The sequence below is a fragment of the Nomascus leucogenys genome, chromosome 22a (assembly GCF_006542625.1).
Source record: "Nomascus leucogenys isolate Asia chromosome 22a, Asia_NLE_v1, whole genome shotgun sequence".
Taxonomy (NCBI): Eukaryota; Metazoa; Chordata; class Mammalia; order Primates; family Hylobatidae; genus Nomascus; species Nomascus leucogenys.
In genome coordinates, this window is record NC_044402.1 from 80,374,279 (window position 1) to 80,401,701 (window position 27,423).

The window sequence follows — 27,423 nt, forward strand, 5'->3', positions numbered from 1 at the left end:
TTTACATGAATTTTATTGTTATTTATACTCAAGTTAAACAACAAAAATAGGAAACATTTTGAATCAGCATATGCCCCAAAACTAAACATTAAAATGGTGGTCCCACTATTTCTGAAACCAAACATTGGCTAAAATGAACTATATGCACCTTTAAGGTGAGCAAACACAAGAAGTCTATATTTAGCAAGGAAGGTCAAATGTCTGTCAGCAAGTCTAATATCTTAGAGGAAATATTTATTTCAAAAGTAATAACTAAGGCAGTCATATTAATTAATCGGTTAACAGTTACAATGATGGAAACCCTTAAAATTCGTATAAAAAACTGAAATTACAGTTAGGCTGCTTGCATATTTCACAACTATATGTTTTCCAATGATCTATTAACCTAAACTAAAAATTAAATACACATTAACTCATCAACAGTGATATAACTTCGAGGCTGAGAAAAATGCACTAATCACAAAGAATTTCAATTAAATGATACCCAGGAGTCCAGAGAGAAGAAATATTTCCTGTGGGAGAAGTTCTAATTATAAATAACTGTGTATTGGTTTAAAGACTAACATACACCTAGCTTTACCAACACTTGTGAAAAAAATTACACATTACATACTTTGTTCAAAGCCCAATATGAAAATTGTAACAAATCCTCTACTTAAAAAAAAAAGTGACTACCTGAAAAAGATTCATAACATCTCATTAACAAAGCAAAAATGTTAAACTGAAAAGGTTCACCTGTTTTGGTCTTCAGTTACAAACAAAAAAGCACTGATAATTCACTATAACAGCTTCCTAAACAATTCAAAAAAAATATTGTGTCAACTGAAAAAACATCACTGAATCAATGAGCTTTTGATCATTTTATTCACAAAATATAAGCAAGACTTACATCCCTTTCTGGTGAAACTTTTCAAATAATTTTATGTGTAGGGCCTTGAGACTTACCAATTATAAAATACGTTAAAATGAAAACTTTTTTAAAGTTACAAATACAAACCAGTACTTTATACAAGAATTCTCTATAAAGTTCATCAATCAAAGTAAAAAATAATTTGTTTCAACTGAATATAAGGCATGTCCAGTTTATGTCACTTTGTAGAATTATTTTTGTTTTGTTGGAGACTTTTCTCTTCGCCGGTCCTGATTTTTCGCTGATTCTCTGGATTGTTCAGAGTATCTGCTAGATTTTTCCCATCGTCTCTCGGCACCATTTTGATATCTATCTTCATCACTTCTTGAGCCTGAGTGTTTTCTATTTATTTCCCTTGACTTTGATCTATCTTTTCTTCTGAAATTTTCACTGTCTTTATTTCGGTGTGTATGCTTCTCATTTTCAGAAAAAGAATTTCTTCTCTCTCCTCTCTTCTTTTTGGGATCACCATGCTTATTTTCCAAATCTATATGCATTTCTTGGTCTCTGTCATTCGCAACTCTACTGTAGTTATTTCGTTCAGAAGGAACATCTTTGTCTGATGTGTACTTTGTTATAGGATCTCTCCAATTTGAATCTCTTGAATTTTGATCTCTGTGTTTTTCTGACCTTCTTTCTCTCTCAGTCCTTGTTTCCTGGTGCCCATGTTCTTGTCTTCTTTCTTTTTGTTTCCTATCATTTGTTTGCTGGTTTCTGATCAATTTATCTACCTCTTTACTTCTGGTCTTCCCATGTCTCTTCTTTCTTACATCATTAGCTGCATGTGTAAAATAAAAGACAGTTAGCTTTTATTTCAACCTTAATTTCATAATTATAACAATCACATTTACTGATACAGTGTAGGTTTACTAACTCAGATTAACTAGGTGCAAAGCCAAATTGATTGAATAGAAAGTCTGATGACACAGAATCTTACCAAATGCTTAATTTAATTTAATTTTATTTTTTGAGACAGTTTTGCTCTTGTTGCCCAGGCTGGAGTGCAGTGGCGCAATCTTGGGTCACCGCAACCTCCGCCTCCTGGGTTCAAGTGATTCTCCTGCCTCAGCCTCCCGAATAGCTGAGATTACAGGCATCTGCCACCATGTCTGGCTAATTTTTGTATTTTTAGTAGAGACAGGGTTTCTCCCTGTTGGTCAGGCTGGTCTCGAACTCCCGACCTCACGTGATCTGCCCGCCTCGGCGTTTTAAGAATATACAACATTTCAGGCCAGGTGCAGTGGCTCATGCCTATAATCCCAGCACTTTGGGAAGCAGAGGGGGTGGGGGACAGATTGCTTGAGCCCAGAAGTTGGAGACCAGCCTGGGTAACGTAGTGAAACCCCTTCTCTACAAAAAATTCAAAAATCAGCCAGCTGTGGTGGCGTGAGCCTGTAGTCTCAGCTGCTCAGGAGCCTGAGTGGGAGGATCAATTGAGCCTGGGAGGCAGAGGTTGCAGTACGCCAAGAATGCACCACTACACTCCAGCCTGGGTAACAAAGTGGGACTCTGTCCCAAAAAAAAAAAAAAAAAAAAGGGAAGCGGGGGAGGGAGGAAGGGGAATATATAATATCTCAACATTAGTTACCAAAGTACTGTTTTGATCTTTAGATTTAAGACAGTAAACAGAAATTTTATAGCAAATGTAAAAATTTTAGAAAGCGACTCAAATGGTACATTTCTACTTAACAAATTGAACCCAAAAGCTAAAATTCCAGCCCACAGAGTGTTATTCATAGGAATATTATGTCAGATCAAAATACAATGATCACCCAAACTAGCATTCACTTCCTAAACATAGGAGGAGTAGAACAACTGGGTTTGCTTAACAGCATGAACATGTATTTCTCAATGAAAGGCCTCTTCCTGCAAAAACAATAGTTCTCCCCTCTGTTACTATCAGAGAGGCACTAACTGCACCAATGAGAGCAGATATGTTAAGATGTACAGTCATAGGCTTTATTAGAGCCACAAAGGCTTAGTTTCTGGATAAACTCTTCTGAAAAGACCTCAAACAATTTGATTTTGCTGATATAATCACAACTATAAATACAAAATGGTCATACTGAAATAACCAATTTAAGCAAGAAAACAAATTTAATCAGTTTATCTGTTATTTAATTTGGGTGCATAAATCAAAGATGCTAAGATAACAAAAATTTCTGTCAAATTCATACATAGGCAAGAAAGAGAAAATATGATAGAAAAGTGCCTCTTGTCACCCTAACTCTACCTAAATCTCACCGTACCAGCCTCTATTTCTTCTGCTAAATGCATATCTTTGGCACACGGTACAGTCAGTTGGCTTGCCACTAAGGACCTATTTCTCTGGTTCCTATCAAACAGCTCAGCTGAGCTGCAGCTACCCAAGCAGAAACCATCTGGCTCTGTGCTAAACCAGCGTCCCCCTGATCCTACTGTACACCACTGTCAGGCTTTACTGATATTAAAACCCAGCCATATAACAACAGGCAATCTCTTCTCCCTTTGCTATGTTTGCATTACAGTTCCCTAATTTTGGGGCAGTTCATACTGCTTTTATGCTATTTAATATTTTATTAATAAAACAAAGTTCTCTACTGAAATTGTATGAGAAGGCAAATTAATTTTGAATCAGCAAGCTCCCTTATTGCAGCAATTCATGCTGTGTTGTCATCTGTTCTCAAAATGGATACCATGAAATAACAAATTCTGTAGAATATAAAAATGGCGAATGTTAAATGAACAATGTTTGTACACTTCAATTCATGAATAAAAGTTCCTGTAAGCAAACAATCTTTCTCTGATAATATAAAAAACAGCCCCACAATTCTGGATGTCACACAGTATGTAAAACACTTTGAAACATAACAAGCTATGGAACAAAGGTGTGAAGATTAGCCTTTCAATTTAAGGCTACAGAGGAAAGTACTGATGCCATATTTGATGAAATATTGCATCCAAACAAAACAAAATGAGAAATGACATGCATGTAGGACAAGCAGACAATCCCTTATTTGGACCAAGATACTGTAATGAAAGAAAGCAGAGCTGACCTTGGGTAAAACAACACAGATCTTTTCAGAAACTGTGAACCAGATCAAACTTTGAAAACATCTTTTACTACAGCCTTTCCACTTCTAGGTTGGATAGAGAAGACTGTGGAAAACCTGTGCTCCTGCTGAAAATAACTAGAAATGCCAGATGCAATTTTAAAATGTTGCATTGAAAAACGATGAAAAGCACACAGAAATCAAGTTGAAGGAACTCCTAATTGCCAAAGCTAAGATGATTTGAAGAAAATAAATGACAGTATTGGACTTTAACCCACAGGATAAGATAAATAACTATGAGTCTATATTGATATATACAGTTGACTAAATAAATAAATGAGGGAAGAGGGACAACACTTTCTTATAGAAGAAATTCAATTACTAGATGTAGAAGAAAACAAACAAATAAAAAATCACCATTAGGAAAACACCATAGTAAAAATAAGCATTGCAGACAAGATCCAAAGATGGATGTTAAAATTAGTGAGTAAAAGCTGGAGGAAAAAGAGATTTGCATAGTATCCAGTTATCTCCCTACAAGATATTTTCACAGAGAAAAATAGTTTCCCTGAAGACATCCAGTGGACACCACCTTACTCAAGTGATCAAGGTTGTCACCTAAAATAAAATTATGAACCTCTTGATAAGATGCACTAAGAACAGCACATTGTTTCTAATGTACTCTTGCCAAAAATGTCTAATCTCATTCTAATAATGAGAAAACATCAGACGAAACTCCATACTGAGGGACAGTTTACAAAATAAGTGACCAGAGGACTTCAAAAGTGTTAAGGCTGTTAAGAACAAGGAAAGCCCGAGAGGAACTATCATAGAATGCAGAAAACTGAGAATACAATTAAATGCTAGCAGAACCCTGAAATAAGAAAAACGACATTAGTGGTAAAACTGGTTTTCAAATCTCATCTGTAGTCTAGTCAATAATGCTGTTCCAATGCTAATTTCCTAGTTTGATAAATGAACCAGGGTTATGTAAGATGCTACCATTAGGGGAAGTTGGATGAAGAGTATATGGAAATTCTCTGTACCGTTTTTGCAATTTCCTAAGTCTAAAATTAGCTCAAAATAAAAGGTTACAGTTACAAAGTAAAAAATATAAAGGCATCAGAGAGCTAGTGGAAAAACAAGGACCACAGGGGCCAAGATGCAGGAGAAAGCAGAAACATTGAGAAGTAAGCGATGTTCTACAGCCACTTTCTCCCTGGGAGCATCTGCTGATTCAGTGATGCTACTGAGGGACAGAAGACACCAGAGGTCTGGTAGCCTTGCAGGGCTAGAGAGACAAGAATGGGACTGGTTATTTGCAATACATATATGTACAAAAGATATCATATCTGGAATATGTAAAGAAAACCTACAAATCAACAGAGAAAATAACTTAATTAAAAAAATTGGTAAAATACTTGAACAGCCACTTGACAACAAAAATCCAAATGGCCAATAATGTATAAAATGGCATTTAACTTCTTTAGTTGAAATGCAAATTAAAACTAAAACCACAATGCAGTACCATTACACATCCACCAGAATGGCTGAAATGAAAAAGATGGTCAATTTGAAGTATTAATGAGAATGGGAGCTACTGAAACTCTCATACATGGCCGGTGGGTGTGCAAATTGGAATAACCACTTGAAAAACTGACAGTATTCACTAAAGCTAAATATATGCACATCTTATGACACAGCGACTCCACCCATAGGTACATATCCAGTAGAAATGTGAATAAATAAATAAGGTCATCAAAAGATAATGTACAAGAATATACACGGAAATATCACTTGTAAATCTAAAGTCTGTTGAGCAAAAATGATAAATATATATTGTGGTATATTCATATAGTAGGAAACTACACAGCAATATTACTGAATTAACTATAACTAAATGCAGTAATGCACCTAAATCTCACAAACATAATGGTAAAAAAATAAGCCAGACATAAAAAGGAGTCCATAATACATAATGCTAAAGGTAAAAACAGGCAAAATTAATTTATGAAATTACAAATCAGAATAGTAGCTGCCGTGAGGATGGAAGGAGTAGTAACTGGGAGAGGAAACACACAGAACTTCTGGGGTACCAGTATATCTTGATCTGTGTACTAGCTATGAGGATGTGTTCCCTTTATAAAAATTCATATAGCATCTGAGATCCACATTGAATGTATATGTCAATTACAAACAGCTGTAATATTAAAAGTAAAAAACTAAAATTTATTTAAAATAAAAACATCAGGATAGCTCCTATAAACTAGATTACAAACATTATGAATGGATGGTTCATATCAGTCATCACTCAAATAAGTATTTGAGAATGAAATATTTTCATTTCTATGATGAGGATGTCAAAAGGTAATCCCAGCATTATAAATGTTGTACTACAGACTGCAAGAATGATAGATGGGACCATTTGTATTAATTGTGGCTTTTAAACAACTGATCTCTAAAACAAATAAGCAATCAAATTATTTTCTTCCTTCATATAGATCAGCAATATATTTATTAGAAAAGAGCAAGCCAAATTACAAATGAGCTTCAATACCTGAGGCAGAGCTATGACTACTGATGGATGAAGAGTTGCTCTCTTCACTGGAAGACTCTGAACTGCTATCACTGCTGTCAGAATCAGAGTCGGATGAGTCAGACTCTGAAGAGGAGGATGCTGAAGAGGAAGAGGATGGGGAGGATTTATTTTGCTCAACATCTGGTTTCTGTGCCACGATGACCTTTGGTGTATTTTTGAGATGCTCACGCAGTTCATCCCTAATTTAAAATATAATCTGTTAGATTTTATTTCAAAGACAATTATGAGATAATTTTACAATCTGAACATAAATTCTGAGAATAATCCTTACGTTAAACCTCCAAGACCTATAGAAGTAAAGAAGTTGATGGCAAACCGAGTGTTTCTTGGATTATCTCGGGGTAATAATCCTTCAAAGAATGGCTGTAGAGTTCTAAAAAGGAAAAAAATAAAAGAGAACACATTGCTTAAAAAGGTAAAATCCTTAGTCATTTTTCAGATTTTTCACATATTAAATTACTAAATGAAATACAACCAAGTAACTAGTTGATGTCATTTATTAGGTTAGGCTACGTGCTATGTAAATGAAATGAGTAGGGTCAAGCAATATGTACCAAATTCAATTTCTATCATTATACAATGTAGGAGGTTTTTTAAAAACTTTTTTTACACACACACACATAAAGATAAATATATACACATATATACAAGTGTGAATATATATAGTGTGTATATATATACACACATATGTATATATAGTGAGTATATGTACAAAAAATTTTAAAAACCTCTGTTGTATGTACACGTACACACACATACATAGAACTGTGCCAAGTACTGGGGGAGAGGTGGAAGTCGTCAACAAAAGGGAGAAATCAAGGATGAAGACCATATAATTATAATATATATGGAGTGAGACAACCAGAAAGACACTAACAATACAAGGTGGTTTTGGACATTTGGTTTTCAGCACCACACTTAGTGACTACTCAGTGGAGTCAGAAAAAACTTTCTCACAGAAAAAGGTAAAATATAAGAAGAATGACTAAGAGTTTGCCAGATAGATCAAGAAGACAAGAAAATGCCAGCAGTGGAAACTGAGGTAAGGAAGCATGAAAGAGCCAGATGTGTTTAACAAGCTTGGCAGTGTTGGTATGGCTGGAGTGCAGCTTGCTGAAGACAGAGAAGATGAGCCTGGTCAAGCAGACAGGGACCAAATAAGTAAGTATGTGAAGCCAACAGAAGTGGATGGAATAGTCCAGAGATAGTGTGTGGAACCGAGGAACACTGAAGGGGCAGGCCGAGGAGGAGACTGAGAGGGAGTGAGAAGAAAGCGTGGAGCCACAGTGAGAAGGTGGTCAACTGCATAAGTAAGGCAGAGAAGTGAAGAGGCACGCAGCCTGAGAAAGACAACCGAATATGGCAGGTGGTCACTGAGAAATCTGAAAGGATGATTTCAGTAGTGTCAATAGAGTAGAAGTCAATCTAAGTGGCAATCTGAATAAATAGGAAATAAGAAAGGTGAGAGAGGATTACATAATAGTCCTGAAATAAGGCTCTAGTTCCATGTAATAATTTGAACAATTATTAACAGATGAAATAGATACTCAAAACTGTCCACTGATAATATTAGTTATCATTCTAAGGCTTAAAATTAGGGTAAAAAGAAAATAAAATTATAAATATCACTGGAGAATTCAAGTGAGCATACAAAAATCATTCTGTATTTTCTAAGAAAATTTAAAAAGGCACTAATTTGAACTGCACTTAAACTAAAAACCACCACTAAAAGTTGCATGTTGTCCTGTGTGACATAACATGAGATTCATAGTGATTAATGGATGAAGATTGTCTCAGGCTGCTTAGCTCGTTTTTCAATCTCGGGTGGGCTTATGTCTGCTACAATGGGAGAAAACCAGAGGTCAATAAGAATAAAAAGTGCTTAATGGCAAACTTACTCATCCTTTAATCTTGCATTAAGTTTAGGAAGACCCATGTATTCACACAGTTCCTGGAAAAATATTTTGACAAAAATTCTACTGGATGATGTGGTGGTTTCTTCACTCAGTTTTATACATTCAAGAACCTGAAAATTAAAATCAAAAAAGACAAGTATATTTTAATTTATAAAAGACAGGACAGAGTGACCAATATTTGTAGGTTTAAGTGTTTCTCAAAATTACTATTTATTCTCATCTTCAACCAGAGTTATCTCTGAATATCTCCCCTTATGCTGACATAAAGTTTAAAACTACTTCTCTATACTAACTTTCAAACTGTTAAGATACTACAGAAATAGATTTCATTCTCTGTTTTGAGTAATGTGCTTTTTATAGCAGGGAAGATATCCTCTCTTGAGCATATAATGGCAAAGATTTGTCTCAGCCCAAAATCTCCTTAAGCTGATTAGCAACTTCAGCAAAGTCTCAGGATACAAAATTAATGTACAAAAATCACACGCATTCTTGTACACCAATCACAGACAAACAGAGAGCCAAATCATGAGTGAACTCCCATTCACAATTGCTTCAAAGAGAATAAAATACCTAGGAATCCAACTTACAAGGGATGTGAAGGACCTCTTCAAGGAGAACTACAAACCACTGCTCAATGAAATAAAAGAGGATACAAACAAATGGAAGAACATTCCATGCTCATGGGTTGGAAGAATCAATATCGTGAAAATGGCCATACTGCCCAAAGTAATTTATAGATTCAATGCCATCCCCATCAAGCTACCAATGACTTTCTTCACAGAATTGGAAAAAACTTCTTTAAAGTTCATATGGAACCAAAAAAGAGCCTGCATCGCCAAGTCAATCCTAAGCCAAAAGAACAAAGCTGGAGGCATCACGCTACCTGACTTTAAACTATACTACAAGGCTACAGTAACCAAAACAGCATGGTACTGGTACCACAACAGAGACATAGATCAACGGAACAGAACAGAGGCCTCAGAAATGATGCCGCATAGCTACAACTATCTGATCTTTGACAAACCTGACAAAAACAAGAAATGGGGAAAGGATTCCCTATTTAATAAATGGTGCTGGGAAAACTGGCTAGCCATAAGTAGAAAGCTGCAACTGGATCCCTTCCTTACACCTTATACAAAAATTAATTCAAGATGGATTAAAGACTTATACGTTAGGCCTAAAACCATTAAAATCCTACAAGAAAACCTAGGCAATACCATTCAGGACATAGGCATGGGCAAGGACTTCATGTCTAAAACACCAAAAGCAATGGCAACAAAAGCCAAAATCGACAAATGGGATCTCATTAAACTAAAGAGCTTCTGCACAGCAAAAGAAACTATCATCAGAGTGAACAGGCAACCTACAGAATGGGAGAAAATTTTTGCAACCTACTCATCTGACAAAGGACTAATATCCAGAATCTACAATGAACTCAAACAAATTTACAAGAAAAAAACAAACAACCCCATCAAAAAGTGGGCAGAGGACATGAACAGACACTTCTCAAAAGAAGACATTTATGCAGCCAAAAAACACATGAAGAAATGCTCATCATCTCTGGCCATCAGAGAAATGCAAATCAAAACCACAGTGAGATACCATCTCACACCAGTTAGAATGGCCATCATTAAAAAATCAGGAAACAACAGGTGCTGGAGAGGATGTGGAGAAATAGGAACACTTTTACACTGTTGGTGGGACTGTAAACTAGTTCAACCATTGTGGAAGTCAGTGTGGCGATTCCTCAGGGATCTAGAACTAGAAATAGCATTTGACCCAGCCATCCCATTACTGGGTATACACCCAAAGGACTATAAATCATGCTGCTATAAAGACACATGCACACGTATGTTTATTGCGGCACTATTCACAATAGCAAAGAGTTGGAACCAACCCAAATGTCCAACAACGATAGACTGGATTAAGAAAATGTGGCACGTATACACCATGGAATACTATGCAGCCATAAAAAATGATGAGTTCGTGTCCTTTGTAGGGACATGGATGAAACTGGAAAACATCATTCTCAGTAAACTATCACAAGGACAAAAAACCAAACACTGCATGTTCTCACTCATAGGTGGGAATTGAACAATGAGAACTCATGGACACAGGAAGGGGATCATCACACTCCGGGGACTGTTGTGGGGTGGGGGGAGGGGGGAGGGACAGCATTAGGAGATACACCTAATGCTAAATGACGAGTTAATGGGTGCAGGAAATCAACATGGCACATGGATACATATGTAACAAACCTGCACATTGTGCACATGTACCCTAAAACCCTAAAGTATAATAAAAAAGAAAAAAAAAAAAAAAAAGGTAAAGATTATTAGCTCCTAAACCTTATTCATCAAAATGTGGTGTATATGAGGGTTTGGGGCAAAATGCCACTTAGCACATTAGGCTACAATTTTGTTTAGCACATATAATATATGATAAAAAAAAAAAAAAGAAAGTATAATGGTTTATTCTGAATATTAAGACTGTGGCTTAAAAATTGAAATGCCTAAAGAAATATTTTTAGGGCAAATAAAAATAAAAGTAACCTCTAGTTTTTATGGGTTATGTGTCTGGGGGACCCATTAGTTAGTTAATTGTTTAAAATTCTTCATTTTCTCAAAGAGGGGAAAAAACGAAGTCAAAAATTATTACAATTAGTCTCCTAGGTTAGATTACAAATGCCTATTAATGTAGCTGGACATACTTGGTACTTAAAGTACTATAAAAATCTAACCAATGTTTGTAAGTTTGAGATATTGCCTCATTCTACCATTAGCAGGATGGCATTCTACAAGATAATCCTGTTCTTTCCTCCTGGATGTAATTTCTCTTCTCTTTTCTTCTCTTTCTCTTCTCTCTTTCTCTCTTTCAATTCCTTTAGCAATTTTGCTTTTCTTAGAATCTAAGACTTTTTATTTTGTATCATTGCTATGGGCATATCTTACCTCTGGTCTTATACTGTAAGCCTCTTGAAAGGAGGGGCCATGAATAATTCACTTTGAATACCCAGCACCTCTCTCAATGACTCAGTATATAAGTGGTGGCTAACTAACACTGGTTGACTAACAGCTGTAAAATAAATGCCAGCTTAATGAACGCCTTTCAAATTTCAATCCAGTGCACATTTCCCCATCAAGAATATATCTTTCTTTGTTCTATGACTATAGGATATCCTCTCTATAGCTTACCCAACTTCAGTGTCTGCTAAAAAGAACACATCCTTCTAGAACAGTCATTTTTCTTAAACCCAACAAGAGGACCCATGGAGAGTTATTTCCTCAGGAATCAAGGGAGAGTAATTCAGAGACACATTTACCACCAAAATAGTGGCATATGTGGATGTGAGTGTGCATGCATGTCTGTGTACACAGGGAAGACGAAAAGCTGCAGTATTTTTCCTGAAGACACTCTTAGCCATCACTATTGAAACACTGGCATGTTTGGACTGTTAATACAAAGATAGTACTTCTTGTATATTATTTACCTAGCTTTCTGATTCCTTATTACATGACGATAATCTCAAAGACAGCAGTTCTACACATTTCATTTTAAAGCACATTTCATAATAGGATAAATATGGCTAGCTTATACCAAAATCTATTTGAGAACAGGGAATTAGGAAGGAAGTATAAATATTGACCCATGTACTTACACTCCATGGAAGTGAATCAGTGTATAAAAGGTGAGCAAACATCTTAGCAACATTTCTCAATTTGTTTGTTTCCAAGCGATGGATGGTATCATACTGTTCTTTGAATATACTTTCAAAGGATTCCATGTACTCTTTCTTTAGCATGCAAAATCGCTAATAAATAAAAAATCAGTACCATTAAAAATTGAATGTTAATACAATTATGAGCATATTAAATCCTAAATTTACTGAATCAAAACTTACTAAATATGTTTTATATTTTCAAAGAGCATATATCACTAAATCCTTCCGTGCCATATGATGCTCAAAAAAGAAGTTAATATATATGGTTTCTAATTACCTGAGATTTACGTGTTAAAACAAAATCATACACGTAGCTGATCACATGTGGGTAGAGCTTAAATAAATATTTTAGATCATGCTTTAATTGTGCTGCCTGAACATGTACTTGACTTTAGACACGGCTTTGAGATTTTGAAAAGGCAGCATTTACTTGTCGTCTATTGGAAAATTATTACAAATCATGGAAAATTCCAAAAAGCTCTGGAAAAGTGATATGCAAAGTTAAAGCACTGCAAAAATGAAGTAGAAAAAGAGGAAGGTGAAGAGAGTGGGAAACCTGAGGAAGGAGAGAATAATATGCTTTTAGCAAAAATGGTAATATGTTGTTATGAGACCAGACCATAAAGCAGAAATCATTAATTTACAATATTCATTTTAAGAATTCCCTCAGTAGAGGCTGGAACTCACCCCAGCTAATAAGCCAAAAAATTTTTCATATGTCCTCTGTTGGGCACAGCAATCAAGTATCATGTTGCAGAGTTCTTTCTATTTGGGAAAAAAATATATATTAATGATTCAAAACACAAAGAGACTAAATATTGTATAATTTACCAGTATGATAGTGACTGCCTGCATTTTTAAATAAGGGTTTAAAACAGTTTAAAAATTTTATAAATAAAATAAAAACCTCAATCTATGTTAAACTCATAATTTTTTAAAGGCTTGGGTCTGCCTGACAGCTTCCACAGTCACTTATGCTAATTACATTAATTATAAAATTCTAAATTCATGATAAGTATGAACCACATCAAGAAAACCTAGTATAGGAAACAGACATATGAGGGAGAGATTTAATACACTGCATTCTTAAAGGATTCTATGCAGACTTCTTTTAAATATAGACTCACCAACACAACATCTAACAATTCAGTTACATATGTCCCAAGGATATGAACTCAATTGCTAAGGAATATATTTAGTATGGAAAAGGCAGATCATTATCAGTCTTTACAGAGGCATAAGTGGGTACAACTTCAACATTAACATAAAGTTAACGTTGATAAAGAAACATCAAAAAACACCTCTGTGGATGAATTTTCTCACCTCAAAATAAATGTTATTCATATAGACCTATCTATATGGATCTATACAAATAAATGGAATCATTCCATAACTGCTAGTATATTGTTCCAATTAGCTATTCAAGTGCCACGTAAACCTCTCTGAAAATTCTGTTAAGCTAATGAATAAATGCCCAGTCAAGAAATACTATCATCACAGATGATTTCTACTTAACAAATTAGTTTTTTAATTAATATATTAATTCCTGAAATAATCCAAATGAAATATGTATTGATTATAGCAATGTCATAGATGAAAAAACTCAAGCAACATAAGGTGAATAGAGACAAAATGAAAAAAGGCGTTAATTCATCTACAATCAGTGTAATCTTTTCTATAAAGATTTACCAGAAACTTAAAACAATTTTCCAAATAAAGTAACTGTAATATACTTGCTTTGTGCAAACAGAAAGCAAGCATATAAAAACGTGTTGCTTTTTAATTTTTACCTTTATATTTTCAATGAACAATTTTGACATTTTGTCATATTTACTAACACAGGATACAACCTAACTAAAAATAGTAAATATTTAAAAAAATTATATAATTAAGTATTTACTGCATATGTTAACAGTATTGTCAGAGACTCCAGAGGAGGACTTAGAGCAAGAGGTAGGAAGGGAACCTTGGAGAAGCACAGAACAGATACTCCAGAATTATGCTGTTCAACATGGTAGCCGCTAGCCATTATGGCTAGTGGCTATTTAAATTTAAATTATGTTAAATTATACATAAAATTAAAATTTTAGTTCTTCAGCCACATTACTAGTCATATTTCAAGTACTCAAAAGCCACAAGTGACTAGTGACTACTGTACTAGAAAGTACAGAATATAAATACTTCCATCAGTACAGGAAGTTGTACTGGACAGCACTGCTTTAGATACTGATACTCAAGGAACAATCTACTCAAAGCTCAAAGGCCTCACTTTACAACATAGGGCTGGCCACTTTCAGATGCCATTATATTGTGCTATATATATATAAATATATATAAAAATAAAGATAAGTCTCAAGTTTTCTCAAGTTATCTCAACTAAATGTTTATAAATGTGTAAGTTCTGAAAAGGGGTACTGTATCAAAATTTCATAAAGTACTAAAAACTAAAAAAATAAGGCTTTTCTAAATTCTACCAAATTATGTTAACTTCATATATGAAAATTCACTTTCAACTTTTTTTTTACCAACATTACATTTTATAATATAACAGTTACCATAAAACATGGTAATATGCTGATAGCACTGCTATGCACTACTTGCAAAACAAATTACCTTCTTCCCTAGACTAAACGCAATTATAAGAGTTATTCCCTCTAGCTTATAATAATTAAATATTTTAACATTTTAATTAAGTATTACAGCAATTTTAGGAGTCTTTTGAGTACATGAAAATAAATGCACTAAGATACGTTTCCAAATATTATCAAAATATACTGAGGTTATTTCTGGAATAACTATCTTCTCAATGAATATTAATACAATTTATAATGGCTTAATTATCTTCCTCAAATAACATGACAAGATCATACAGTAATTTCAGTGACAATTATAATTTTAAAGGTTTTAATGTATTAATTTATTTCCTTCCAATGATGGCATATCAAGCGTGGCCAGTGTACAAACAAGCACACTATTACTAATATACCAATAACAAAACTTTGAAAGGGAAAAAAAGGAATCTTTTACATTTAAAAAGATAATTTTTTGTCAAAATTCCATATCATTATATTTCAAGAATTAATCTATATTCTAGAACAAAGACTGGCAAACCTTTTCTGTAAAGGGCCAGATAATAAATATTTTAGGCTTTAGAGTCCATATGGTCTCTGTCAAAACTACTTATTCTGCGGCTGTGGTGTGAAAACAGCCATTGACAATATATCAATGAATGAGTCTTGCTATATTCCAATAATACTTTATTCATAAAAACAGGCAGCAGGCCTCCGCAGCAGGCCTCCGCCGCAGGCTGCCAACCTCTGTAACACATAAACATTTTTAAAGGCTTAGGACAAAGAATTTATATCTAACAGTAACTTAGCTCCGATAATCAAGAAGACCTAGAAGAACTAGAAACTGAACAGCCCATCAGAGCTGATACATTCACTCTGGCATCTGTGCCTGGTTTACCACATGTAAAGCAAAGTGAGAAAAATACAATCACCAAAGCTTTGGCTCAGTTTCTAAGGATGTAATATCTAGATGGGAAGGAAGCAATATATATAACATACATTAGAAAAAAAAAACAGAAGAAAGAGCAACTTTATCTACTTAATCTGATTTTCATTATCCTTGGCATTAGGGTTCTGATACTTTGAAAAGTGAAGTATACCAAGCTGTAAGACAGTGAGTCCCATGGAGCCCAGGTGGAGCTATCTTGTGGTGTGCCTGACATATAGTATCTGCTGAATACATTTTCATTAAAGGAATGAATGAATGAAGGCTGGGAGTGGTGGCTCACACCTGTAATCCCACTGCTTTGGGAGGCCGAGGCAGGTGGATCACCTGAGGTCAGGAGTTTGAGACCAGCCTGGCCAACATGGTGAAACACCATCTCTATTAAAAATACAAAAACTAGCTGGGTGTGGTAGAGGGTGCCTGTAATCCCAGCTACTAGGGAGGTTGAGGCAGGAGAATTGCTTGAACCTGGGAAGCAGAGGTTGCAGTGAGCCGGGATCATGCCACTGCACTCTAGACTGGGCGACAGAGTGAGACTCTGGCTAAAAAAAAAAAAAAAAAAAAGAATGAAAAAATTATATAAATTCTTCTATATCCAACTAGAGCAATGAAATATGTGCTGTGATCTTTATCATTTCTACTGCAAAGAATGCATTAGTTGCAAGCTTGTCCAACCTGTGGCCAACAGGCTGCATGCAGTCCAGGACAGCTTTGAATGAGGCCCAACACAAATTCATAAACTTTCTTAAAACACTATGTTATTTTTTTGCAAAAAAAAAATTTTTTTTTTAGCTCATCAGCTATTTTTAGTGTTAGTGTATTTTATGTGTGGCCCAAGACAATTTTTCTTCCAATGTAGCCCAGAGAAACCAAAAGATTGGATACCCCTGCAGTGTATCCAGAAGATGGACCACATAATCCATTAAAGAACAAATTTCCTATTATATTTAAGTCAAAATTTGATTTATAAGCAACAGCTCAGAAATTCTACGTAAAGTGTAGTGTTTCAGAGACTCTCTTTTTACCATATCTCATTTGAGCAGAAAATTTAATTCACTGGAGTGAGCAATATATCTGAAACACCCTAAGCTTTGTGTTATCTTAAAATGATATAAAACCTACATTAAAAAATATTTAGTACTGAGGTATTGCTTCAATCCACAAAACTTACCCATTAACAGCCTTAAGCATTTTTAAAACCAATATATACATTTCCTAATAGAAAAAGTAGTAACATACTGTTTGGCTTTCAGGAAACTCCATTTTCAGCAATTTGTGAGCACATTCTTCAAAATCTAAACTGTGGAAATGATCACAAAGGTTAAAAGCTTGCAACACAGACTGTACACTCTTATATACAAGAATCTTACTTTAAAAACGGTTTTAAGTCATCTTTTTTAACTGTAATTTCATATTGTTGTACTGTGTATATAAGGAAAATATAGCTCTTAACTCTACAGAGAATGAAGTGCCAATACATAAAACATGGATGAATCCTTGAATTATGCTAAGTGAAAGAATCCCGACACAAAACACTACATATAGTATGATTCCATTTATACAAAATGTTCAGAAGTAACAAATCTATGGACACAGAAAGTAGATTAAATGAGTAGAAAGTGACTGCTAATAGGCTCAGGGTTTAGTTTAGAGTAATAAAAATGTTCTGGAATTAGACAATGATGATGGTTGTACAACTTTGTAAATATAATAAAACCACCTGCAGTCATGCATCGCTTAATGACACGGTTATCTAACGAGAAATGCATTCTTAGGAAATTTTTTTTTCTTTTTTTTTTTTTTTGAGACAGAGTCTAGCTCTGTCCCCCAGGCTGGAGTGCAGTGGCACCATCTCGGCTCACTGCAAGCTCCGCCTCCCGGGTTCATGCCATTCTCCTGCCTCAGCCTCTCGAGTAGCTGGGACTACAGGTGCTCACCACCAGGTCCTGCTAATTTTTTTGTATTTTTAGTAGAGACAGGGTTTCACTATGTTGGCCAGGATGGTCTCGAACTCCTGACCTCATGATCCGCCCACCTCAGCCTCCCAAAGTGCTAGGATTACAGGCTTGAGCCACAGCGCCTGGCCAGGAAATTTTTTCATGTGAGAACATCATAGAGTGTATTTACACAAACCTAGATCGTACAACCTAATATACCTAGGCTACATGCTATGGCTGTTGCCCCTATGCTACAAACCTGTTCAGCATGTTCCTGTACTTCTGAATACTGTAGGCAACTGTTAACACAATGGTAAGTATTTATGTATCTAAACACACCTAAACATAGAAAAGGTTTAGTAAAAATATGGTATTATAATCTTATGGGACCACCATTGCCTATGTGGTCTATTGTTGACTGAAAAGTCGTTATATGGCACATGACTGTAAATGTACACTTTAAATGGGTGAGTATCATAGCATGTGAATAAAATCTCAATCTTAAAAAAGCAAAAATAAAAATAAAAAAGAGGTATATGCACTGAATTGTATTACTCTCTCAAACCAACCAACTTCAAGCCACAACTAATCAGATAAAAGGGTTTCTATTCTATGTGATTTTCTTCATTTTAAGAAACAAAACACATGATGTGTTAAGTGTCTCTCATTTCTGCAATCATATAATGCTTATCGAATGTTCTCCCACTACAAACTCATCACTCAAGTATGATGGTAGTAAATTCTTAAGTGTTAGCAATATCTTTTCCTTCAAGCATTGGAGGATAATAACTGCACATAAAGAATTTATTAAATGTTCTGACTTGATAATCCCATGTTACAGGACAAATCTAAGTACTCTAAATCTGGGTAATCAGGTCCAGATCTCAAAGAGTGCTTCCCAGCGCTCAAGGTTTTCAAGAGATCTAGCTGTTCTGTTCTACATTTAGTTGTTAAATAAATCTAAGAAAGAAAAAGAGCAATAACTCTATTCAAAAGCTTAGATAAAACAATAGGTAGAATGGTTAACAATGAGGACGAAGAAATAAAAGCTTTTAAAAGTTAATACTTTAAAAAAAATTACAACTACCTAAAATTTTTAAGAAATACATTCTTCTTCACAAATGTATACCTAAATTAGAAACAACTGGAGGTAAAAACACCTATAGGATACTATACTGATTTAGGTTTATACATAGGATTTCAGAAGGATTTAGAGACAATCTAATTTGACTCTCATTTTTATAGATGAGAAAAATGAGACTTAGGTATTAGTATTTGAAACTTGCTCCTGGCCACATAGTCCCAGAAGTAGAACTTGAACACAGGAATATTTACACTTTCTCACCCAATATTTGATAAGAAAAGGCTGTAATTAATACTTGATTTGAAAAGTCATTTCTTGAAATGTGTATCACGTGTTTAGAGAAGCCAGGAAAAGTCCTCATTAAGACAGGAGCAAGCACAGGTCAAGTTCCTCTGCTTACATTAAAATCTCAGTGTAGAAGAGTAAATGATATATTATTCTATCATAACTCTATCTACTTTTACTAGACACTGCCAATTTCTTATATTTTTCTATACTGCTTCCAAGAGGTGAAAGGCATACCAGGAGCTCAGCATGACGTTAGTGCTTAATCAGTACTTTTACAAGTTAGCTTGGTTCATCCTAAACACAGGGCATCCACATTTTATAAATACCACATATAAAAATAGTAAATATGAAATAGCTTGCAAGAAAAAAACATGCTTTTACCCAGTATTCATATGAACAGAATTTAAAATATCGTCAGCATAGTTCCCCTAAGAGAATCAGCAAACTCAATTTGTTAATTGTTTATTGATTCAGAAATAATGCTACTATATTTGCATTTCTGTGGAATGCCCACACCCTTACTTTTGATAACACAGCATAAAATCATCACTAAGTAATGATTATGGACTTAGTTTTGCAGTTCATCTATATTCCTCAGCTTCTATTACTTATAGGGTTTCCTAAGCACAACAGGGTGATAATCCAGGATGGTACAAGGCAATGAAATAAAAAAGAAACCTATCAGGAAAGAGATTATATAACAGATAATATTAAACAGTATCTAACATTAGGATTAAAATACTAAATGGTAATTGATACATTTTAATAATAGAGCAAAACCAAAAACATTTAAAACAGATGTGACTTTTTCTTTTCCAGCTTTTTCAAAAAATGAAATTAGTACTGAGACAAAATCCTGAAATTTCTGAAAAACAGTCAAGTAGTTGATGAAGAAATGTTACTACTTTCCTTTTATCTACTAAGTGAAGTATCAGAGAGAAAGTTAGCTATATGAGTCTGTTTTTCTTGTTCTTGTTTTATTTTGAAAGTATTTAATGACTCCCTACAACAAGATAGTTTTTAGGTTGTACTAATTATAAATATTAAATGAATTAAATTTTCTTGATATTTTAGTTCTCATCTTAGGTTGCTAAACCAAATGGGTTTCAGGTTTAACACAAATTAATAGCAACTGAAGAGAGGGTAAAGAAAAAAGAAGACATTTACTGAATTACTGTCTTCTTTACATGATGCCAGATTTCAAGTTGTGTTTACAAATGGTTATGTTGATGTGTCCAATATCAGAAACTTTAAACAGGTGGGGACATGGTAGAACATTTCTCTCTCATGTTACAACTTCAATAAAATAAAATCAGGAATATCGTTTAAAAGCAAGAACAAACAGCAATGCTTTATTTTTTAATAGCAAAGGCAATTGTGTAGTTTAATGTTTTATGCATATAAAAAAGGGTATTTAAGGAGCCGTAACAGAAGGAAGATAAGACTACTGGTCAGATTAGTCAACAAAAACAAATATAAAAAATAAAATTTCCACATAGTTCCGTTGCCAGAACTTGGTTTTTGTTCACAAGATTTTCAAAAGTGGACGGTTTAAGATGACCTCATAGCCACCTGGCTTGATGATTACATCCTATTCCTGATTTTTAGCCTGGTATATAATAAACATAAACCTCCCCTTAAGATAATTACTGTTGATATGTTACATATTATTTCTAGAATCTGCCTATTTTTACAGTTAAGAAAATACTATAAGCACAATTCTATACAGTTACACAGTTTTTAATCCCACTTAATATTACATCAAGCTGTCTGCTCACATTTAAAACAATTCTCTATTAACCTAATTTTCAGTGGTGGCGTAGACTGGACATTTTGATTATTTGTGGTAGAAAATAAGATTGTCTCCATTTTTTTTTTTTTGCACCAAACAATTCTGTATATAATTATGTGACCACATTTACATCTTTAGGAAATACAGTAATGAAAAACAAGGGTCAAATAGCATGAACAAAAAGCCCTTGATTCACATTACATAGCAGGGTGGCTACAGCAAATAACAATGTAGCCAGATTTTGAATGTTGTTACCATAAAGAAATGATGAATGTTTAAAGAGATAGATATGGTAATTACCCTGATTTGATTATACAATGTATAATCACCCTTAGGGTATAAATATGTACAATTATTATGTGCCAATTATAAATAAAAATTAACTAATTAAAATTAATAATGTTTAAAAAAATAACAAAAAATCCCCACAGAAACTCAACATATAAGACAGGAATTACTGCTACTAGGACTGATACCACTATGTAATAGTGGCTATTACTTGTTTTTTAATGCTTTAATTTTTCAAGTCTTTTGTGTGATTCAGAGATTATCAAGGTTATGTTTCTTTCAAATAATTATTCAAAGAGCTCCACTGTAACTCTTCAAAGTTAATGTTAACTGCAACACTAACACAGTAAATCTGCTGCTCACAACTGATGACTGTTGGATTTCTAAAAGGACAAACAAATGAAAGGTCAAACCCCAAGACTATTTACCTCTGACAAAATATTTCTCACCTTTCACTTTAAGTTTATATGAAAAAATATTTAATACTTTTTTATGAGAAGAGAAAATAGGTAAGGATAAAGCAAAAAAATTCCCAACCAATGTTTTGCTGTTTAACATTCCTCTATTTGAAGATAAACCTAAAGGCAAAAACTGTTCAGACTGAAAACAGATGACTCCTACTTATGAATCATTATTGCTATTACATCATACTAAATGGAAATATACTAAGCCTAGTAATGAAACAAAACTGAGGAAATATTTCTCCTCCAGTGTAAAATGTAAACACTGTGCCTATTAAATCAATAGGTTGATTCACATACAAAGTACCAGATGCACTAAGATTTAACATCCTCATTTATTTCTCTTCAAAACCAAATTCACAGCCTTCAAAGCGAATAGGTTTTGTTTTCATGACCTCACATCACACCACTTCTTACTTAGCATTACTTCAAAGAGTCTTCAAAATCTTCCTAAGTCTAATTCCTATTTGTTTATACTCATTTACATCTGCAGAGCAAATCACTGTCCAACAGTCATCACAACAGTGCTTCTTTGCCTAGAATCAGAACTAGAAACCAAATTTTAAAAATATTAAATATTACATTTTCATTATAAAAGTAGGTGCTCTGCTATCTTGTAAAACAGAATTATTTTCAGGTTTTTATTAGTGGCACTTAACTATGAGAAATGATATAGCTAAAAAACCATTTAATTAGGTAACACAATTAGACCTTCCAATTAAGTAAAAACAATTTGCCTGTAAAGCAAAGAATCAACAGAAGGGTACTATGAGCTTGGGCATGGGATGGGGGAGAGAGGTAGGTAGTCTAAGAATGCTGAAATGGGGTCCAGTTTTCTGTTATGAGACCCTAAAATGTATCCCTGATCTCTTTACCCATCCCTTATCAAAAAACAAAAAAAGGATGAACTGAGATATGATGCCTTACCTTGACTGAATAGCAAGATAAATTGTACGACGAAATGAGACCAGGTTAATTTCTGTTTTGTCATGAATAGTTACTTTTTGTCCTGAAAGAAACATAACAAAATTACAAAACTGCAAAAATAAATGTGAAGTTAAAATGTATCTCTGTATAGCATTTTCTTCAAAAATCTATTTAGAATCAATACAAATTTAATAATATTCTCTTTTTACTGTGTAAATTAGTATTTATAGAATTGAAAGTAACTATTTCAAGTCTTTTGCTATATCACAATGTTAGCTCAAAGAAGTCCAGAACCAAGCCAAGAAAACTATTTTTGTTTATCTGTTATCTGCTCATTTAGATACTATAAAAGGCTGCACTCATGCTGTTGTCTGGTAAAATATTATTTCTAGAGTTATAAACAATATCTTGATAATTTAGACGCACTATATAACTCATGGGTAAAAATTCAGTTTCAGAGAACACTGGATCATCACAACAGGCTGGATGAGTCCAACATAAATACATATATTTGTTAAAATTTTCTCTTATTTAATGCATGAAAACTTTCCTTATAAACATTTAATAGTTTTTATTTGAACAGTATTTTCACATAAAACAAGGAAATTCTAAAGTAAAATGTAGTACATGGATAGAAGATAATTTTAATTCAAAAAGTTGGAAGAAATTAAATCATTTTTACAAAATACGTTACAGAAGAACAATTGTACTATAAGACAGAAGTATTTATTATGCCCTAAAAGGCAAATGTATACTTTTAATATCTTCACACATGCAATACATGTAAATAATGACCAGTTTTTTTATGTTCTGATGTATTAACTGTGCCTTAACCAAAGTTCCGAGCTTATTTCTGTGAAACAATGTAATCAAAGCTGAAGAGGAAGAACACACTACTTCTGTGTAAATATAGCTTTTGGCCTCTTCACTCTATTTTGCCAAAATGAACAGCAAATATGCAGTCACTCTCATTTGTCACATTCCTGCCAGGGCTACATAAATCACATGTACTCAATAAGAAAACATGTTTTTCATTGTCTAGAATATAATCAAAGGCATAATATACTAAATTAAAATTGTGTTGATGTTAAAAAATGAATTTGTTTAATACTTTTTGAGCAGTTTCTCAATCTTGGCAATACTGGCATTTTGGGCTAGATCATATCTTGTTGTAGGGGCAGTCTTGTGGTTTGTAGGCTGTTTGACAGCAGCCCTAGTCTTCACCCACTAGATGCCATCAGCAGCCCTCCTCGCTCTCCCCAAAGATTGAGAACTATTGTTTTAGAAGATTACATTAGAATTAATTTTAGAGTATCTTATAATATTATTTGAGTATGCTATATGTTTACCTTCTTCATCTTCTTCTCCCTCTTCCTCTTCTTCTTCCTCGTCCTCTTCACTACTCCCAGCATCTTGGTCTGTGTTTGAGTCAGTATCTCCCTCATCAAGAATTTCTGTAAAGTACAAAGTAAGTTTAGGAAAAAAATGTGCAAGTCATATACATGTATTTCATTCTAAGAAGATAATTCTCAGTTTGTTGAAATCCACTGTGGTGTAACAGTTTACTAGCCGACAAAGATAACCAACAAGCCTCGCGTTATTGCCTAGGTTGTCAAAAAGCATTATAACTGATTTGACTAAAGAGAGCTGTATGTATCACTCTTCTGCCACATAAAAAGTGCCCATGAAACAAGGAGATGAGAAAAACAAAGAAAAAGTAGATGATGGTTTTTGAAAAGAGCAAGAGCACTGGCAAATATTAGGAATAGAAGTTAGTATATGGGAGTCAAAATATTGTTTCATCATCAGAAAGAAGACAGTCCATTATAAAAAGTTAAGGCTAGATACAGAAAACAAGAATTTAGGCTAAGAATGTACTTGGAAAGACAAAGAAGGGAGAGAAAATAATTGCATAATTTAGTGTTCACTTGAAATAAACAGTAATGAGATTTTTATTAAAATATATATCTACTAAATTGAACATTACAATAAATTCAAAGACTTTTCATATATAAAACAGAAACAAGTTTAAAAGCCTTTAAGACAATTGGTAAGACAAGCACTGTATTAGATTATCACTTTTAAAAATACAAATGATATATTCAAAACTGGATGAAAACAGTGATGTATATGAGACTACATAGGGCCAGTCATTATGTTAAAAGCAAACAAATGACAAAAACTGAAATTATGCTTTGCCCAATGGTGCTCTGTTAGCCTGATAAAAAGACTTTGCAAACCTGACCAACTCTTCACTTTCGCATTTCTATTATAATCAGAGGGCTTTTAATACAAAGTTCTGGGATCAATTCACTTTAAGAAAAATTCTAATTTCTTTATATTTAAGCAGTATAAATCAGGAGACACATAATGAAAGTTAGCAGAAAGCTTCACATTATGAGAAACAAATCATTTTACAAAAATGAAGAGTAGTCATTCAGCCCTTATCTGACATAAAAATCTCAAGAATATTTCAAACAAATGTGAATTCAAGAGATAATCTGAAGTATCTAGTTTATTACTATGCAACATGGCTTAGACAGACTTTTAAAAGAAACTATTTAGTATTCAGTAGTAGGAAGACAGGCATTCCTGCTGTTTTCCCAAATGCTGTTAAGATCTAAAACACAAGTACACCTGGGTCAGTCGAAGGTGCTAATTACTAAAGCTGTGCCTACTTCCTGCTGGGGCCATTTTTTTATGCCAGCTCTAGAAGAATGTTTTACAAAACAATGAAGGTCAAATGAATTGTCTAATCATTTACATCATCCTCTTCTCATCTCTCCACTTTCGACTGTACTTATTAGAAGCGCTTAGGCAAGGACACTTGGATTTCATTAACTGAATAAAGTAGTGGTTTCAAAGCATGGTCTAGGAGTCCATGGGGGACCACTGAGACCTGTCAAGTGGTCTGCAGGTCAAAACTATTGTCATAATAATACCAACACAGTATCTGCCCTTTCACTGTGCTGACATCTGTGATGATGATCCAAAAGCAATGGGGGTTAAAACTTCTGTAACCCAAGCACTAATCAAGGCATCAAACTTCACTAGTAATCAATGTATTCTTTACTGCCACCCTCTTGAAGTAGAAAGCCAGTTTCATCTGAGAATCTCCTTGATGAATTTTATTAAATCTCAGCCCTGAATATAAGACTTTATCCTAATCTGAGTAATGAAATATAAAGTTTATATACATAGCCCTTCTGTTAAAGACAGATCTACAATGGTGACAGTTATGTCAAGGAAAACCAGCTGTGTGACTGCTTGCTTTGCAAGATGAATTAGCTATTTTTTTCATTTTTACTTGAAAAAAATGGCCAACTAACTATAGTTGTTAGATATTTGGCCAACAATTTCTCAAATGTAAACAACCTGAGACTGTCACTTTGGGGAAAACAACTAACAATATCTGCGACGATGATAACATTAGGGTTTTCAAGAATTTTGAAAAACCTATATCCATCTCTGTGAGCTTGAGAGCTCCCCATTACTTAGATTTTTTTGGACGAGGGCGGTGGTAATATTACTAAATGTGCTATCTAGATATTATACCAACATGTTAATTTGGTTTTGATAATATTAACATTTAAAAGATGTGCGTAACTCAATGAATTAGTATTTTCTAAATGACTAATGCAACATTACAAAATCATGCATGAGTAAAGGATTTATTTAAAGTGACAGACAAATGGATTCTAATGCAACACTATCAAAGTTAATTGATATTGTTTCAGAATTCACACTGCAATTAATCTTAAAACTACTAGTTGTTAAATATTGGCATTTATCTGAAAAGGCTGTTAAAATATTGCTCCCTTTTTCTAACTACATTATCTATCTGGGGCTAGATTTTCTTCATGTACTTCAATTAAAACAACCTACTGCAATAGATTGAATGTAGAAACAGATATGGGAGTCCGGCTGCTTCACATTAGGCCAGACAGTAAACTTTATAAATAAAATTTTATAAAAAATATATATAATACAAAATATATAAAACATCATTCTCACTAAATTTGTTTTGTAAAATAACAATTTTCTTTTTCTTTTTTTTTTTTGAGACAGAGTTTCGCTCTGTCACGCAGGCTGGAGTGCAGTGGTGCGATCTTGGCTCACCGCAACCTCCACCTCCCGGTGTCAAGCGATTCTCCTGCCTCAGCCTCCTGACTAGTTGGAATTATAGGCGTGTACCACTACACCCGGCTAATTTTTATATTTTTAGTAGAGACAGGGTTTCACCATGTTGGTCAGACTAGTCTCAAACTCCTGACCTTGTGATCCGCTCACCTCAACCTCCCAAAGTGCTGGAATTACAGGCGTGAGCCACCATGCCCAGCCTGTAAAATAACGATTTTCATAAAAATATGTAATTTATGTTAACATATACTAGGTTTGCTATTATTTTGAAATAATTTAATAAATACTCTTTTATACTGTTTTAACCTTTAATATAGTAAACAGCAATAGATATAAACCACATAAAAAGAAGCTCTTTGGAGTTGTCAATAATTTTCAAGAATGTAAAGGGATCCTGAGACCAAAGAATTTGAGAGCTGCTACAATAAAAGAAAGTACTACTTTCCATGCATTGGCCAATTGCCTAGACACTAAAGAAATGGATAGAGAATTCTCAAGTTTAAAAAAGAAAGAAATCAAATCAGGTGTATATAAGAATTTCACAAAAACATTTGGCATCTTTCAGTGAGACTGCAGGAAAAGAGGTTCATAAGAAGGCAAAACGTATCTATAGAGTTCTCTGTTTGGAAATGAAATTATAACAGAAAAAAAGAATCTGGCATATTATAGTGAAAAGCTCCTAGGAAATCAGCATCTAAGAAGAGAAACCCATTATTATTATTATAACAGATTTTTAGAATAATGCATAGGAATGGAAGATTTCTCCCACTTTTCCTTTTCCTTTCAACCTTCTACTTCTAAGCACTACTGAA

General features: G+C 34.0%; 1 protein-coding gene across 1 annotated transcript in view; it reads right to left on the bottom strand.

Annotated features, from left to right (window-relative positions):
• Positions 1 to 27,423, bottom strand: part of CWC22 (CWC22 spliceosome associated protein homolog) — a 65,509-nt gene continuing 38,086 nt past the window's right edge. Inside the window, exons 12-20 of the mRNA XM_003253793.3 lie at positions 23,821 to 23,925; positions 22,472 to 22,553; positions 16,934 to 16,994; positions 12,866 to 12,943; positions 12,116 to 12,268; positions 8,440 to 8,567; positions 6,813 to 6,914; positions 6,500 to 6,720; positions 1 to 1,688 (exon numbers count right to left, since the gene is read on the bottom strand). Coding sequence (XP_003253841.2) covers positions 1,102 to 1,688; positions 6,500 to 6,720; positions 6,813 to 6,914; positions 8,440 to 8,567; positions 12,116 to 12,268; positions 12,866 to 12,943; positions 16,934 to 16,994; positions 22,472 to 22,553; positions 23,821 to 23,925 — 1,517 coding nt within the window. The 3' untranslated portion in view covers positions 1 to 1,101. The remainder of the gene's footprint in view (positions 1,689 to 6,499; positions 6,721 to 6,812; positions 6,915 to 8,439; positions 8,568 to 12,115; positions 12,269 to 12,865; positions 12,944 to 16,933; positions 16,995 to 22,471; positions 22,554 to 23,820; positions 23,926 to 27,423) is intronic.